This window comes from Elaeis guineensis, chromosome 13 (assembly GCF_000442705.2).
Source record: "Elaeis guineensis isolate ETL-2024a chromosome 13, EG11, whole genome shotgun sequence".
NCBI lineage: Eukaryota > Viridiplantae > Streptophyta > Magnoliopsida > Arecales > Arecaceae > Elaeis > Elaeis guineensis.
In genome coordinates, this window is record NC_026005.2 from 3,773,010 (window position 1) to 3,790,396 (window position 17,387).

The 17,387-nt window shown below is 43.0% G+C and overlaps 2 protein-coding genes across 4 annotated transcripts; one reads left to right on the top strand and one right to left on the bottom strand.

Annotated features, from left to right (window-relative positions):
* The first annotated feature begins 2,477 nt into the window (after positions 1-2,477).
* On the top strand, positions 2,478-4,188 carry LOC105060592 (transcription factor bHLH30). The gene is given in 4 exon segments (XM_010944374.4): positions 2,478-2,929; positions 3,018-3,167; positions 3,170-3,207; positions 3,298-4,188. Coding segments are annotated over 3 exon segments (624 nt in total). The 5' UTR covers positions 2,478-2,929; positions 3,018-3,028; the 3' UTR covers positions 3,745-4,188.
* A 2,465-nt stretch (positions 4,189-6,653) lies between these two features.
* LOC105060591 (beta carbonic anhydrase 5, chloroplastic) lies at positions 6,654-17,107 on the bottom strand. Of its 3 annotated transcripts, XM_073248135.1 has the most exons (9): positions 16,851-17,104; positions 16,693-16,760; positions 8,890-9,051; positions 8,771-8,819; positions 8,385-8,498; positions 8,213-8,266; positions 8,015-8,097; positions 7,781-7,886; positions 6,654-7,064 (listed from the first exon to the last, which is right to left on the bottom strand). In XM_073248135.1, the coding sequence occupies exons 1-9, from the start codon at positions 16,968-16,970 to the stop codon at positions 6,867-6,869; spliced, it is 954 nt and encodes a 317-aa protein (XP_073104236.1). In that variant the 5' UTR covers positions 16,971-17,104; the 3' UTR covers positions 6,654-6,866. The 3 variants fall into 3 exon arrangements, with proteins under 3 accessions (XP_073104236.1, XP_073104237.1, XP_073104235.1); XM_073248136.1 differs by lacking the exon at positions 8,890-9,051 and having other exon boundaries at positions 16,851-17,107; XM_073248134.1 differs by lacking the exons at positions 6,654-7,064; positions 7,781-7,886; positions 8,015-8,097; ... (2 more) ...; positions 8,771-8,819; positions 8,890-9,051 and adding an exon at positions 9,059-13,676 and having other exon boundaries at positions 16,851-16,921.
* Positions 17,108-17,387: the final 280 nt, after the last annotated feature.

The following is a 17,387-nucleotide window of genomic DNA, read 5'->3' on the forward strand; positions in this document are numbered from 1 at the left end:
TTACAATAAAAATTATTTTTTTATGCATTATTGTATAAGTACCTCTACCTTCAAATTTTTTTTAAAATTTATGGTACTGTATAATAAATGTCGCAAAAGTATCGAAGAAGATATTTGTGATCTTTTTTTTATTTTCTTTTTGAACTTATGGAGGCTCTTAAAAATGACATTAATAATCATTTTAATTTGTTATAGTCTGTGTACCATATCAAATGTCCATCACCTTCTGTTGTAACAAAAATGTCCTTAACCTATGGAGCAGTGGAAGGACTTGCAAGCAGAGCTGTAGTAACTGATGCAAGAGTCAGGTGGTGGGCCCAAGTCCAGTCTTTGTTGGATCATGTATCACCGGGGACCGACAAAAAGGAGTCAAAAGCACCCAGCCAGTGTGTCCCAGACAAATGGTCACCTTGAAGACTTGAACCCTATGTTGACCAGACCAGAGAAAATGTTACATTAGCCCTTTGAACTCCTTCAGACTTGTGCCTTCCTTTTTTCTTGCCTGCATGCAACCTAAAGCAGAGCTTGCATTCTTGCCCTTGTCTCCTTCATTGTCTCTCCTCTTTCCCGACGTATTCATGTGTCTCTTTGTAAAGCTTGTTAATGATCAACTCCGTACCAATTGCATTCTTAGTCATAGGACCATGGTTATTTACTTCTGTTGCATGAAAAAAAGTTCAGGAGAAGAGGGGTCACTAAAAGGCCAAACTATTTTTGAGGAAGATCAATTCGATTTAGAACAGTATACTATTGATGAAACCACGAAATCTCCAATAGAAAACTACATGAGCTAAGGCATTTTAATGTTACTGCTCTGCTCTCTGCAGCCGATTTGATATCCAACAATGAGAGGAACCACCAAAAATCTTGCACACCGATCCTGCAACTAGTTACATGAAATTTTTTGTGTTGCACTGGTACCTGTTCTACCAATGATCATAAGGGTTCAGAGTGGTCCGCTATGTTATACATATTAACAATGGCCTTATGAGAGCTAGGTTCAATCCCAGCCTTCTGGGACATGTGGATGTGAGTTCATTATATAACTGGAATTACAGACATTATTAGCATATATACCATCTTTCAGATAAAAATATATTTTTTAAACTTCAGGTTTTGAAACTAATTTTTCCCTTCAGAAGAGTTTGCACCACATGACCAGAGTGGCTTGAACGGTAATGCAATTATTATTTGTTATTTTCATTATGGCACTATTATTACGGCCGCCATAGACCTTAAAACAGTCAAATAGGGTTCCTTGTGACAGAAGAGTACTGTTGCCTAAAGCTTGGTGAAGATACATAGAGATTTGTAAGGAACCCTGTCGTATAAGCAGTGAAAAGATTTGCTTATGGGTTTAAAGTTTAAACAACAGGTTATCTAATAAATCTCATTAAGCTAGCTTGAGGTAATCCGGATTAAGTACTTCCAAACATATGGTGGGCCCTTTGACGGTTCTTGTTGGAGGAAGGTAGATTTTTGACAAGGATTTAAAAAGCTGCCTGTGTTGGTATTTCTGCTCAAAGTATCTAAATGTCTTTTGTGGTGAACATGTTTGCTTCACTCTTTTTCTCTGTCGTAGAATATTTGGGCATGATATATATGTGTTCTGCATTGCATAAAATGCTTGTCACATTCATTTGTATGATTGCCTCATGTTTGTCCCCCAACCTCATCGGATTTAGTAAATTAATTCTTCTTAATTAATGCCCCTGGAGAAAGGCCTCCACATGTTATCACCAACATTGTTCAAAATTCTATTTTTGCCCAGTGTTGCCTTCCTATCACAAAGTTTGAAGTCTTAACCAGTTTCTTCTATATCTTTTCTTTAGTTCTGTACATATTAATGTTCATGAATTTTTTTTTTTTTCCTTGCCTAGCCAAGAAATTTAGTGACTCTACATTGCAACTCAGCCGATATTGTGGCATTTCTCTATCCAATAACCACTAACATCTATTTGTGAAGCGGCATAATCACAGACCAACAAAACGTAACAAAGAAGAAAGAATTCACCAAAAGTTCTAGGAAAATTCCAGTAACAAGGGAAGTAAAATAGAGAGAAAATGAATAGGAAAAATGTGCTGCTCTCTGTATAAATCTATTTCATCTAAAAACGAACATGGATTAGTTCACACAAGCTACCAGACAGGACTGTCAATTCCTGGAAAAATTCTCATCTCTTTCGTTAACATCCATCAAGAAATGTATCAGAGAATCATTGAGTCAATGGTAAAATCATGAATAGTTTGATAAGATTTTCCAATAGTTCCATAAATCTCTCACTATGCCTGCACACAAACATAGCCGGCTAGCCCAGAAGCTGTGTCAGTCTCCAGGCTCGTAGTCCCGCCAACAAGCACAATCCAGCCTCCAACCTGAACCCGGTAAGATGTTCCACCGGTCCACCCATCCCGGTCAAAGAATAAGTAAAAGAACTCATACCAAAAGCCATCCCTCTTTTCTCTCTTCCGTTTCCAGAGCCAAGCCCATACTCCTCGCCGGCTCCGGCACGAAATACGAACGGCGTCGGTCGGTATTCCCCCTGCCCCCCGTGTCCCCCAAAAGCCCCGTCCCCTCCGCCGTCACGCGCCGTCCCGATGCCCTCTTTTTACCTTGTCTTCTCCTCCTCCTCGGGAACACTTTACTCCCCAACCCTTCTTCCCTTTTTCTCCTTGTCTTTTACCCTTCCCCAGATCATTTAATTTAACCAAATGAATACTTTTTTTTACCGCGAGGTTAATTTCTCTTATAAATAGGACGTCGTGGCTTCCCTCCTCTTTTTAAACCCGGGCCTTATCTTTCCCGTTATCATCCCTCTGGTTATCCCACAAAAATAATAAAGGAAGAAAGAGAATAAAAAGAAAGAATAAGATAAGATATTATCCGATTCGCATCATATCTGGGATTTTACTCCGCGTTCCATCTTTGGTTAGTTCTTGATTTCTCGAATCCAAATTGTTATTTCATTTACTTTTCGATTTATAATCGTTTGCTGTCTTCTCGTACTTGCGGATAGAGGATTGAAAGATGTTGGCTGTCGGAGCCGGCGGGGTGGCGGCGAAGGAAATGGACGGCGGAGGAGCGGCGCCGAGATCAGCTGCGGAGACGAAGGCTCACCGGAGCCACAGCGAGGCGGAGAGGAAGCGGCGGCAGCGGATCAACGGCCACCTGCCACCCTCCGGAGCCTCCTCCCAGCGGCCGCCAGAGTACGTCATTATTATATCACGCCCTGTTTATCTCTCTAGCGTCCAGATCATATCGGATGGACGAGATTAATTTGATTTGGTGATTCTCAGATGGACAAGGCGACGTTGCTGGGGGAGGTGGTGAGGCACGTGAGGGAGCTGAAGGGTATGGCGGATGACGTGGCGGTGGTGGTCCCCGGGGAGGGGGACGAGGTAGGAGTGGAAGAGAATGGGGAGGGGGAGGAACGGAGGGTGAGGGCGTGGGTGTGCTGCGCGGACCGGCCGGGGTTGATGGGGGAGCTGAGCCGGGCGGTCGGGTCGGTGCGGGCCAGGGCGGTCCGGGCGGAGATGACGACGGTCGGGGGGAGGACGAGGAGCGTGCTGGAGGTGGAGATGATGGAGGTGAAAGGAGGAGGAGGGGAGGAGGGGCGGCCGGCTGCGGCGGCGCTGCAGGCCGCGCTACGGGCGGTGCTGCTGGCCAAGGGACCCGGTTCGGATGGGAGGACCGCCGAGAGTTTCAAGCGGCCCCGCCTTGCATCCCGGTTCAACACCACGTAGATTAACTCTTTTCTTTTTTCCGTTTTATTCTATTCTGAAAAAAAAAAAAAAAAAAAATAGTGCTATAGTAGCATGGTGATACTTCTGCTTGTTGGCGTATACTAGAGTATGTTTTGTGGTGAACGATGCGGTACCCAAACAGATGCAACGTCTCGCTGGCGTACACTTACCCCTCATTCCTGTGGCTGTAAAGCAGCCTTTTTTTGTGGCATGCATGCTGATGGGAACTTTAAATAAGCTGAACTTGACCTTGTGACATGGATGGAATAACAACTAATGCTGGTGATATAATATATATCCGGGATCCATTGTGGTGCATCGGCATACTACAGAGCATTGTGAAGCCCTCGATGGCCACCATCGGATGGACGACCATCAAATAATATGTCCTATATATGATATGATTTGTGCTCATGGATCTATACAGTACTTTGAAGTACGATCAATGCATCTCAGAGGATTCATCCTTATAGAATATTAAAGTAAAATTTTGGTTTGATGGTCCATAATACGCTATGAAAAGTAAGGGATGGTTTATTTCATGATGCAGACATTCCAAATTTAATGTTGGTGGTCATATGAAAGACATCATGTTCGCCCTAGCATGGTGTATGTGTACACAAGATCATTACTTTTGCGTAAAATCCATTTAAGAATGCATTAGAAGTGTTATGGAGGCAATGTTTATGGTGATATATTATTTTTTTGTCCTTTGTCAGAAAAAATATAAAAGATTATAATTTTGTTGGAAAGGGCTCTATGACTGCTTGCATTGCATGGACATTAAGTGCTTTGCTATTTTCTATTAGTCCAATTTTTTATAAGTTAGCTCAATAGCCATTGTTGGAGTAAACCATTTCTAATAAAAATAGCCAGTTATTGGATGAGGAGGTGACTCACCACTATTGCCATGATAAAAAAAGAGGATGGAGATTAGGAAGCCCAAGGTGAGCTCGACTTAAGGCAAAACTCTATCTTGAATGACAATAGATCTTTAACTCGACACTAATCGATTAGATGGATCGACTGACTTCGAATTAAGCGAATTTCCACTTCGATTGTGTACGACCAAACCACCAAAAACTTTCTATCCTTCAAATGATGAGGTCCAACTCCTCAGAGCATAGTATAGAGGATGATTTCGAGCTGGAATCCTATGAGACTTCACGAGTATCAATGATATTGTTAATTCCTCTCACTTCCTCCAATGGAGATTAGATCTATCAAGACAAACATGATGTGGGATCAAAGAGCTGGTTCTATGATAGTACACAATTGATCATCTTCGAAAATGATGATGACTAATCAACTTGGTGAACAATGGAAGCCAATTGCCTATCAGTAGATTTCAGGATATTTCCCCTAATCTTGTGTATGTGGGCTTAACTACCATACTAATTTGTGGATAATATGTATAGCCTTCGTCCATGCTTGACGCGCATAATAGGTGCCCCATTATCTTAAATGGGTGCAAATTCTTCGAAACTATTACCGAACTTGTGGTAATGAGTAGCTACTCCCCCTCTATATAAGGAGGCCAAAAAGACCTCAAATAAATAAATTTTTCCATTAAGTAGAGTTGGAACTTTATCATTTCTTTACTCTCCACTCTACTACTTGCTAAAGCTTCGACCGCCTTAAACATCGAAGGATTTTTCATTGAAAAACCTCTAGTAAATAGATTTTTTTATAGGTGTCTCTGAAGACAGAGCATCTTATTCCAGCGAAAGCTACCATGTCGGTAGAAGATCGACCTCCATCTTGGTAGAAGATTGAATCCAGCCATAATCTAGAGACTCTCGGCAACAATCATCAATTACGTGGGCCAGTCAAGAATCCACACTTACATTCATAGAAAATCATGAGCCGTGAATTATACGTACACTATTAGGGGATTCTTGAACATCATGTGAGTGCAAAGAGATGGAGAGGCAAGGAAGAATGATGAAGAGGTTTAAGAGATCTAGACTTCGCAATCCCAAAACTTTTAGAATACCAAAAATAGATCAACTTTCTATATAGATTCCATAGCATGCCAGAAGGCTTCTTTAGGGATCAATAGCCTTTTTTATGATTCTCTCACGTTTCTTTTTTTTCACATCCTCCAATCAGCGACTCCTCCTGATGTAACTTAAATAGAATATTTAAGTTTTTTTGGAGAGCCCTGGATTATTCCTGTAATTCCCTTCATAAGAGGGCAAGCAGTTTTCAAACTATTTTTCTTTGCATCCAATCTTTCCTCGATATCACTCTGATATAGTAGCTCTAGTTTCCTTTTGCCTCCTCTTTCTTTTTAAATGGAATGCTGCATATTAACAAATTCAATGACTCAATTTTTGCATGAGAACAAATGCATATAATGTTAACCTCCCATTTCATTAAAAAAAAAAAAAAAGCATATAATGCATATAGTCTCATGTTCCAACTGCATACAATGCTCATACAGATTCACATTTAACAGGCACTAAAATTGACGCACCCTCAGCTAAAATAGAGTAGAGCTGAAATAAAGTTGATTACCTTGATCCGCTCAACTAGGAAATAAAGGGGTTTGACCGAGAATACTGCTATAATGTTCATGACCCAGCAACATGAGAGGGGGACAGACCCCAAAGGTGAGAATTTCGTAACCACATCCTCACTCCAAACAGTTAAGCGGTCGAACAAAATTGAGACCAGACATGTACTTAAAGTAAGAAAATCAAAGAAACTGAAAAAGGATGTTCATCATCTACCAGGAAAAAGAGAAAAACAGCAGATACACAAGAACACCATGGTCATGAAAAGATGCAAAATTTAACATTGACCAAAACCTCCTATTTCTAGCACCGAACAAAATACAGCTTCCAATTTGGATGAAATCCAGGTTAACAAAAAGAAATCTAGAATAGGAAACATGAAACGCAATATCCACATAATGAGGTAGTACTTGAATTATTGCTTAGAAAATGTTGGCATTAGCTTACACCACTATATATATTTGTATCCTTGAATATATTACATGAAAAGAGTATCATACAAAATCCAAGAAAGACGTTTTTTACGAGGAAATCCTTGAATGAACAGACAGCAGCTGAGATAGCATCTTCTGTTTACAAGCTTCAAGTCCTGGGGATCGTGATTCAGGACCACAAAGAGTGCTCTTTGATATCATACTTGCTGCCATCCTCCATTCCCTCCCTGTACACGAGTGTCCACTTCTCAAATGTGCAATTCACAAAGTCATAATAGCCCCCATGCAGAGAGAGTGTCCCTTCTCTCACTCTTTTTTCTATCCATGGGTACGTCAGCAAGTTCAGCAGCGAGCCATTAATTGATTCCTGTAACAAGGAAAATAATCCAATGACCAAAGAGCTCAACACCACAGAAGCATAAAGATACACAAATGCCCAACTTGTAATTTTCTTTTTCTTCGCAATGTACTTTGCCTGCAGTGTGTGGATGCGTAAACAAAGTTGGTTGCCCCATGGGAACTCCGAAAGTAGCCCATAACACAACATATTTTTGGTCCCAAAAACAGCCATCCAACCAGGAAGGCTGAATGCCCAAAACTCGTTGAAGAAAGCAGCAAATTGCAGAATGACCCTTTCCTACTCCCTATTTTGTAGGTTCGACGATCTAAAACATGATAAACACATGCTGATGCACCCACATACATGGAAACATGCCCTTAACAGGGTAAAGTATGTTTTTAAAGTTCAAATCGCTAGAGATAGAAATAAAGAAAAGAAAATGCAAATATCAGCAAATGCATGCTTTTTTCCCACTCAGGATCAGAGGTGATCCATCTATCCTGTATCAATACGCCAACTGAATGAAAAGCCAAAGGCACAAGCAAAGAATGCAAGCATTGGCGTCAGTGAATGAGATGCATTAGTATTCTGGTTACTCGCCCAACATTAAGAACAAAAACCAAATATGGTCAGCCACATAACACATACATACATATGTACAGCAACATATGTACGTGCATGTGTGTTTTGCCACATGATGGACCAAGATATTGCATGGCTATGAAGGAAACGGGCATTACTACCCTCTCACAGTGTCTGCATTGCATGTCAAAGCTCAGGCTTCCAGCAGCAGCTTCTGTGCTTAACCTTGCACCCTTCCCAATGGAAACCCAATCTTTAATAAAGCTTCTGGAATGTGCAAAAAAAATATAGAAATAATGAGAATCCACTTCAGATGACACTTGCACAAGTAAAACAACAGCAGAAAGGAAGTCGCCAATGTGAAACATGCAGGCAAGGCCCGTATTTAGAATTACCTGGAATCAGAACCAACCTTCATACGCATAAGAGCCTGAATGCCCCCACAACGGCTATGACCAATAATTAGTATACAAGGAACCTAGAAATGTGAGCAAAGTTTCTTTCAGCTCCAAAGGAGGAATGATAAACCACTTCAAAGTTTGTGCAGATGCATAGCCACCATTAAAGAAATAAAAACTATAAAAATTCCTTGCCTCAAGAGAATTTACAGCGAACTCAAGTGCCGCACTAGTTTCTGAGGCCCCATGCTGCACAAAAAATATGAACACTGAATGTCGGCAACCTCATACAATAGCAAGAAATCCTTTTTTGAACAACTTAGTGCAATCCAGTGAGATGGAGTGATTTTTATTTTGAATGCAATACCTGAAATGGTGGAACCAGATTTGCCACATTCCGGACCGTAAATGCTTCCCCCGGTCGGAAGCCCAAAACATCAGAAGGGCAGACCCTTGAGTCTGCACATGCAATCACCATAAACTGCACTCGAAAGTTGAAACAATCAGTTGACAGGAAACTAAATTACCTTATGATAAATGTGCTAAATAATGTACTAAACATTCTGGTGTCTGCATGATGCTATTTTAAAGTGATCAGGAAAACTAGGAGAATCGTAATGTAGTTAAATATAGGCAAGAGAGGGAAACAAAAAGGAGTATGGTCAAGAGGGGCACAGGAAAAAGGAGGACCAAGACCTACATATTTATAATAAAAGGGTAGGAATGAGAATCACTTTTAGTTGGCAAACGCACCTTTGGTGTTTGCCGTTGGGAAAGGTTTCGATAGTGAACCATATTTTTCCTGTCATAGCATACCATTTGTCAGTTTAGAAACCAAAGGTTCTTTTAATGCAACATCCATTTTTACTTACATATAGGTTTCTCTTTTGAACTTCCGAAACCTAAACTTTAACTCCTCAAATATATCCAAACCAAAATCCTTTCCTTCTAATCTCTGTTTTTCATATTCTGTAAGTTGTCGATTCAAGCCATAAGGCTCTTCTGAAGCCTCTGTCTTGAAAGTAGGTTTTCTCCTGCAAATTGAGATCTACTTTACACTCATGGTCAAAGAAAAAAGACTCAAAAAACACACCAACCTTTACTTTTGAAAAATGCAACAGATTACACATCATAGGTGTAAAGTGATGGACAATTAAAAATTTTGTAGTTATCATAGAATTGTTTGTAGTTAATAAGCATTTTTAAGGTCAAGGGAAATGGATTCAATTCAGTTTGCTTCAATCAAAATACAGGACAGAAACATGGAAGGAACCACATGGAAACCCCATTGGAAACATGTTCAGTACTCAGAAAATATGGAGAGAGCAACCGACAAGCACTACAGAATTTCCCTATGGCTTCCCAGGTGATCTCCACCATTTTTTTTTAAAACTTGTTTAGCTGATACAAAACCTGTCAATCCTTGTGTTAGTCTTCTTGTTTACATATTCTGAAAGTTGAGTATATTTTGGCAGACTGCCAACCAAATGTTTCTACATATGCTGACCTGGAATTGGGCCACCTCAACCACATCTACTTGATTAATATTTTAGCAGGAAACAGACATGTACAATTTTACAATTATAATATCATTCACTGTCAGTTGACACTGTAACTTCAATGCTGACAGCTATAAGGCATCATATCTCTAACCAAATGATTCTAAACAAAATTTCTTTGTTTTTAAATCCAGAGGTTTATGCATCAAGTCTCTCTTCATTATTTTTCTGACTACATTAAAATAGTTTCAGATTCTGTTTCAAGTTAATATTTCACTCTTCTCTTGCTCAGAAAATGCTTCTCAAGTGTCAATTTTCAAGTAGAGAGGATGATGGAAACTGTTGGGTGGATGTCTGGCCAGGACACCACCTCCCAAGATCCTTTCAGTACCACGCGATGCAGCAGGAAGAAAGAAGAAACAAAACAAAAGAAAAATAATCAAAATACGTGGATCAGCCACAAAAGGGCTCGCCTCCACGGGGCATGCAAACTTCACTATGAAAAAGAAATTTTACAAGAGGAGACCTCACCCTCAACCCTTGTACACCCAATTCTCTCTCACCTGAAGTTCCCCTCACAAAAGCTCTCTGTCTCTTGGAGACCCCCCTGAACCCCTGAAGAGCCTGGCGACCGCTGTCCAGGAGCTTCCTGCTCCTTCTCTCACAGCACCTCACTCACGCCTCTCTCTCGCCTCTCGGTTCGTACGGCGGCGAGAAAACAACCCACACCCCTCTGTTTCGTCTCAGGCCTTTTTAAAGACCTTAAACAGAGCTTAAAACGTGATTAGAGAGGGATTAGGAGTCCTAAACAAAGCCAAAAAACCCCCTGGACCGTCGGATCAAGACCGGGAGCCTCCTGGGCCCTTAGATCGCGCTCCGGTCCATGAAATAGTGCCGTGGACCGCGAGAAACGCGTGGGAAACGCTTCCCACGCGGTCCACAGACCGCGCCATGGACCACCCGGTCCACGGTGGACCGGGGCAATGGGCCAGCAGGCCTGGGTCGCGCGTCCCACGCGGGCCTGGGTCCCGCGTCCCACGCGGGCCTGGGATGCGCGTCCCGCACGCCACCGCCTGCGGCCGCGCCGCTGCCGCCCGCCGCCGGTCGCCGGCGGTCCTCCGCCGCCTCGATTCTCGTGCCAACTTCAAAAGCTCGTATCTCCTCCATCCGAGCTCCGATTCAGGTGATCTTGGTCTCGTTGGACTCCATTTTTCGCCGCGAACCTCGCTGTGGGCTCAATGTGGGCTGAATCTCGAGGCGTCAAATCCTAACAATCTCCACCTCAACTCGATATTCGGCCTCCTCCAAACTTCGAGAGCTTCTGGATCTCCTCGCCCCCATGCCCTAGGGCAATCGCCTGCTGATCATGGATGGGCAAACATGGGAGTCGAGCCAGGCTGCTCGATCCCATCTCCGTCGTATGCTGTGCTCCTCATGACCTGAGACCTGCTCGGGGCATCATCCTGCGGCAATAGGAATCTTACCTTGCGACGTCGCCTCTCGTCCTCCCGAGTCTCCTGTCTCGTGCCCGATCCGTCTCCTGGAGCTCCACCTCGCTCTGGGCTCCACCTGACTCCCGATGCTCCACCTCGCACTGGGCTCCCTGCCAGGTAATAATGTCCTCTGCTCCCCTTCTTCCCCTCCAGCACAATCCTATCGCCGCGTAGCACCCTCAGGATTTCTCCACCAGCTACCGTCCTGTAGCCTCTCGAATCCAGTCTGCTAAGTGAGATAAGATTCTGCCTGAAATCGGGTATGTATCGGATCTCTCCCAATCTCCTCACTGCACCGTCATGTGTCCTCCAGCTGACCGTCCCAATGCTTCTGATCACACAGCTCGATCCATCCGGCAGATATACAGTGCTCTCACTGTTCTCCAGGGAGTCAAACTGCTCCTCTCTGCAACACACATGATAGGGGCATGCAGAATCTAATATCCACTGCTGGGAAGAAGTAGATACCTCGTCAGATATCTCCAGGACATCTCCATCTGAATCACTACCGGCCGTCGCTACAGCAGCCACCGTCCGATTTTTCAGTTGAGGGCAATCTCTGGCTAGATGCCCCAACTCCTCACACCGGTAACACCTGATTTTGCTCAAGTCCCTCCTGGACTTAGACCGCCCTCGTTGCGATCTCCTATCGCTCCGTCTACCGCCTCCTACACCTCCAGAAGCCACCAAAGCTGAACTATCGACACCTGAGCTCGAAGCTGGGTTCTCCCTCCTGAGAACCTCGTTCTGGAGTATCGCCGTGGTGACCTCGTCCATCTTGATAGTGCTCTTCCTCACTAGAAGAGCAGTCACCAAGGACTCGTACGAAGAGGGAAGCGACGCCAGCAAAACCAGCGCCCTGATCTTCTCCTCAACGTTCTCGCCAACGCTGAGAAGGTCGGTGAGGATCTTCTGGAAGTGGCTCAAATGCTCCTGCACGCTCTGTCCCTCAGTCATCCGCAGTTGGTAAAACTGCCTCCAGAGGAAAAAAGTATTGGTGAGAGACTTCGCCATGTACAACTCCTCGAGCTTCGACCACAGCACCGTCGGGGAAGTCTCGCTCAGCACATGGATCACCATCTCATCCGTCAGGTACATGCGGATGGTACTCACCGCCTGCATCTGTAGCCGTTTCCAATCCCGCACCTCCATGGTGGTCGGCTTTTCATCGCACAAGAGAGCATCGATCAACCCCTGTTGGATGAGCACGTCCTTCACCCTTGCCTGCCACAAGGAGAAATTGCTCTTACCATCGAACTTGTTGATCTCCATCTTGATTGTTCCTGTTTTCTCCATCTTCAGTCTTGCTCACCATCACTGCAATCTGCGTCCTTGTACCGCTTTGCTCTGATACCACTTGTTGGGTGGATGTCTGGCCAGGACACCACCTCTCAAGATCCTTTCAGTACCACGCGATGCAGCAGGAAGAAAGAAGAAACAAAACAAAAGAAAAACAATCAAAATACGTGGATCAGCCACAAAAGGGCTCGCCTCCACGGGGCATGCAAACTTCACTATGAAAAAGAAATTTTACAAGAGGAGACCTCACCCTCAACCCTTGTACACCCAATTCTCTCTCACCTGAAGTTTCTCTCACAAAAGCTCTCTCTCTCTTGGAGACCCCCCTGAACCCCTGAAGAGCCTGGCGACCGCTGTCCAGGAGCTTCCTGCTCCTTCTCTCACAGCGCCTCACTCACGCCTCTCTCTCTCCTCTCGGTTCGTACGGTGGCGAGAAAACAACCCACACCCCTCTGTTTCGTCTCAGGCCTTTTTAAAGACCTTAAACAGAGCTTAAAACGTGATTAGAGAGGGATTAGGAGTCCTAAACAAAGTCAAAAACCCCCCTGGACCGTCGGATCAAGACCGGGAGCCTCCTGGGCCCTTAGATCGCGCTCCGGTCCACAAAATAGTGCCGTAGACCGCGAGAAACACATGGGAAATGCTCACGCGGTCCACAGACCGCGCCATGGACCACCCGGTCCACGGTGGACCGGGGCAAGGGGCCAGCAGGCCTGGGTCGCGCGTCCCACGCGGGCCTGGGTCCTGCGTCCCACGTGGGCTTGGGACGCGCATCCCGCGCGCCGCCGCCTGCGGCCGCGCCGCTGCCGCCCGCCGCCAGTCGCCGGCGGTCCTCCGCCGCCTCGATTCTCGTGCCAACTTCAAAAGCTCGTATCTCCTCCATCCGAGCTCCAATTCAGGTGATCTTGATCTCGTTGGACTCCGTTTTTCGCCGCGAATCTCGCTGTGGGCTCAATGTGGGCTGAATCTCGAGGCGTCAAATCCTAACAGAAACTATATGTTCTTTCTCTTAAGATGAGGAGAAGCCAACAACAGTACTACCAAAAACTAATGACATGTGCGTGAGCGATCAACAATTAATGTCAGACAAGTTACATCTTATATTCATAAAAGATACTTTTGTAGATCCATCATAACATAACAAGAAATAAAATAAGATTAAAATGACGGACCTGTTTGTGTGAACTTAATGCAATGATTTGTTTCCTCCTGCAACTACTCCAGTCCTGCACTCTAAGTTGCAGCTTGCTACATTTTGAGTCAGTTTGCTTATAACTCTTGCCAGCAATTAACAGCACTCAAAGTGTATATTCATTTTGTTTCTTCTGCCAATTTTTCCTAAGTTGGGCATCCACAGCAGGTGATTCCCTATAAGTAAATAAATCTTCCCTTAAGGGCCTGATTGGTTGGGGCTAATCTAGCATGGAAAATTAATTCCACATCAGATTACCATATTTGGTATAAAAAGTGGGTGAGAGAGATGATAAAATAAATGGTGGATCCCATGAGTGAGAGAGAGAGAGACAGAGAGAGAGAGAGTAGGGTTTACGAATGAACAAGACAATAGATAATGATTAAGCTTGGAACAACCATCTTCAATCCTTTGTGGATTGCAGGATATGGTTAGATGCATTGATGAATTTTTTTGGCTTGAGTACATCTATCTCATATTCTTGATAATTCTGAGTGACATTTAATTTCATTTGCCTTCATATTTCATACAAAGGATATGTGGTTTATAGCTTCAAGCTCGCTTGCTGAGCATAGGACCATCAGGCCATGATGACAGCTACCAATGCTTTAGTCAAACAATGAAATGGCCCCATGCCAAAAAGCACAACCTTTTTTTTTTGGATTATAATCTAATGATAAGATCACATTACATTTTGGCTTCAAAGGAAAGCTTTGAGATCTTCCTTTGCCGTTCAGTCCAAGCTGAGAAAGGTCCTATTAAAGGACATGGAGGTGTATGCATAATCTTCACAATATACACATAACCTGAAGGTGCCGCAGTTAAGCTTGGAAAGCTAACATAGGAACATCTTAGAAGCTATTATCAAAATACATATGTCTGATCACTCAGAGGAGAGATACATGACAAGAGGCACATGCTCTAAATTTTTTGGCAGAAGCATAGACTTTTGCAAATTTTTCTAACTCCTACTTTGGCTAATTTCATTGAGGTCGTTTCACATAGTTCCTTGAAAAAGATCCCTTTAAGTGAGCCATCTGTGGCTAATCATTTTTTGAAGAAAATTGCCATATCATGGTATCATTAGGCTGGTAAAAACAAAAATCACAAAAATTGGTGCATGGATATGTCTAAGCTACATCAAATAGAACTTTATAAGATTATCAAACTAAAATAAAGCTCCTAAATCTACTGAAATCTTTTTGAATCAAGCATTACTTACGTGACCCCAATATATAGTTCATCATGAACTCAATAGTCAAACAAAACTAAATCAAACAGACAAAACTAAAATAATGCTCTCTAAATCCACTGATATCATTTTAGGTCAAGCATTATTTGTGCAGCATCAAGAGAAAGCTCATCATGAAATCACCAGTCAAACAAAATAAAAGTAAAGCTCTCCTAACCCATTGAAATCAGTTTGAGTCAAGCATTACTTGTGTGGCCTCAAGAGAAAGTTCCCCATGAATCACCAATCAAGGACTAAACACCAAGTATTGTGAGATCTACCTCTTCCCTTGCTTAAGAATTTTGGTCCATGTCAGAATTTTTACCTCAAAACAATGACAATTGGGGAGCTTTAATAGGATACTTGCACCTCCTTCTACCATTTCTGTTTCATGGGCTCCCCCACAATCAAGGTTTCACAAGATAAATTTCAAGGGATTGCTGAGGAACGAGCAAAAGTGGGTTATTTTATCCAGGACCAATAACAGCAAGGTTTCAGCAGCTGATGCAGTATTTATGCATGCCAACTTTATTCCCTTGATCGAGCTCTGAGCAGCTTGGGAAGTTATTAGTGTTGCTGTTTCTGTGCTTAATCTTATCAAGTCGTGGGTAAAGGGCAACTAGGAGACAGTGACTAGATGGATAAATGGCTATGGCAGCATGATGCATGGATATACTTAAGCAATAACAAGTGATCTTATTGCATTCTCAGCTTCCCATGTCTATATGGAGGGAACCCAGGTTGCAGATGTAATTGCAAATAAAGCTACTGAGTTACATGAAGTCAGCCATGCCTTGGAGGCCTAGTTTTCTTCCTGGTGTCCTCTACTGAGGAGCCTAGTTTTCTTCCTGGTATCCTCTACTGAGGACTAGCCGATGCTCTTTCTATTTACTTCACTCACATTTTCAGAAATTTACAGATCCTGTAGATTGGAATTGAAATATTTATTTGATACAGAGTCTAAGCATTCATATATTTTATTCCCAATAGTGCCGAATTTATGCATTAAAAGAATTACTTCTGCTGAGAAACAACGGTTCAATTTGCATCCAAAAAACATTATCTTCAATGCTTGTTTCTTTTTCATATATTTATTAAATGATACTGAAATTCTTAAGCATTCCATAATTTATTTTTGACGATCTAGATCAAGATCAACAGTAAAAGTAAAGTCTATGCATGCATTTGGTAATCTTAAATGCAATGTCCGAACATGAATAGAATTACTCATACTAAATGACAAGTACAGACCCTCCACATATGAACTAGAGAGATCCTAACTCCTTATCATGGCCATCCGTGTATGCACAATATTCTTGATTTGATAGCCCCCTTACAGTACATGGGCCATCCCCTTCCTGCAACCATGTGGCTCCCATCAAATCATGGCCATCACGCAATATACAGGTGGCCGTGATTCGGTGTCTTGAGCTCTCCAGTTAACTTACGAACTGAAAAGAATTCTAACTGAATAAATAACTGTGGTCCTCACTGACTCATATCTTTATATTTAATTCTTTATGTTTTCATTTACAGAAGATGGGACACTATGACTACCCTGAACTCGTTTCTAATCTAAACTATTGAAGATCCAACAACCAGCAAACATCGTAAGGCCTCTCTTAAATGTTTGTGAAATCCTTAATGCATGATCAGCTAAACTGAAAGGTATTCTCAGATCAAATCGACTAATTATTTCTCATTGGCTTGAAATAATGTCACGATCCAGCTAAATCTTAAACAGAAATACTCATTTCAACACAATATCTCCTCAAAATTTCAAATTTCCTCCCTAATTTAAGTTAATACCGCACAAAAATCATTCATGGTACTGAACTCGTCCAGTTCAAGCACAATAAAAACACTCAAATCAACACAGTTCATACGTTAAAGTTTCATCTTTTTCCGTATAATCTAACCAGATAACATAAAAAAAAAAAAAAACTGAAAATTGAACTTACTCAATGGATCCCAATTTTGTCAAACGTGCATTACGTGTTCTTGCCATCTTCAGCGGCGAACCATCGATCTAAGAAAACAAAAACAACGAAACAGATCGTCAAAAGAGAACACATCACCGAGCCATCGGAGTAAATAAGAAAAGGGCAAAAGGTTTCACCTTGAAAGCTCCCAGGGGCTTCCCGGAGAGCCCAGCGAAGGGTCCATCGGCGGGGGAATCGGAGCTCGCGGAGATGAAGAGTTGGCCGGACGGAAGAGAAGCTCGGAGGAGGGCGGCCATGGGAGGAGATCACTGGGGCTGGTGTTAGGGTTAGAGATGGAGCTACGTTTTGGGATTTCGCTCATTTTAGAGGAAGCGAGAGAAACCAGGCCTCGTAATTGGGAGCGGTGGTGGTAGGTGACAACGGTTTGACGGAGAAAGCTAGAAAGAAGAGGTTGGCAGATGGATTCGAAGGCTTTATTGGCGGAGTTCAACGTGTGCGCCTCCAAGCCGCAGAAATCTTCTCGACGCGCGCATAAAATTTTATATGCGCGCGCCTGATTTGATCTGCCATCGCTTCACGATGACAAGGAGAATGGAGGCTGAGTACGACAGCATCCAAGAGATTGTAATTTCAACAGACCAACAGATACTCGGATTATATGCGCGCGCCTGATTTGATCTGCCATCGCTTCACGATGACAAGGAGAATGGAGG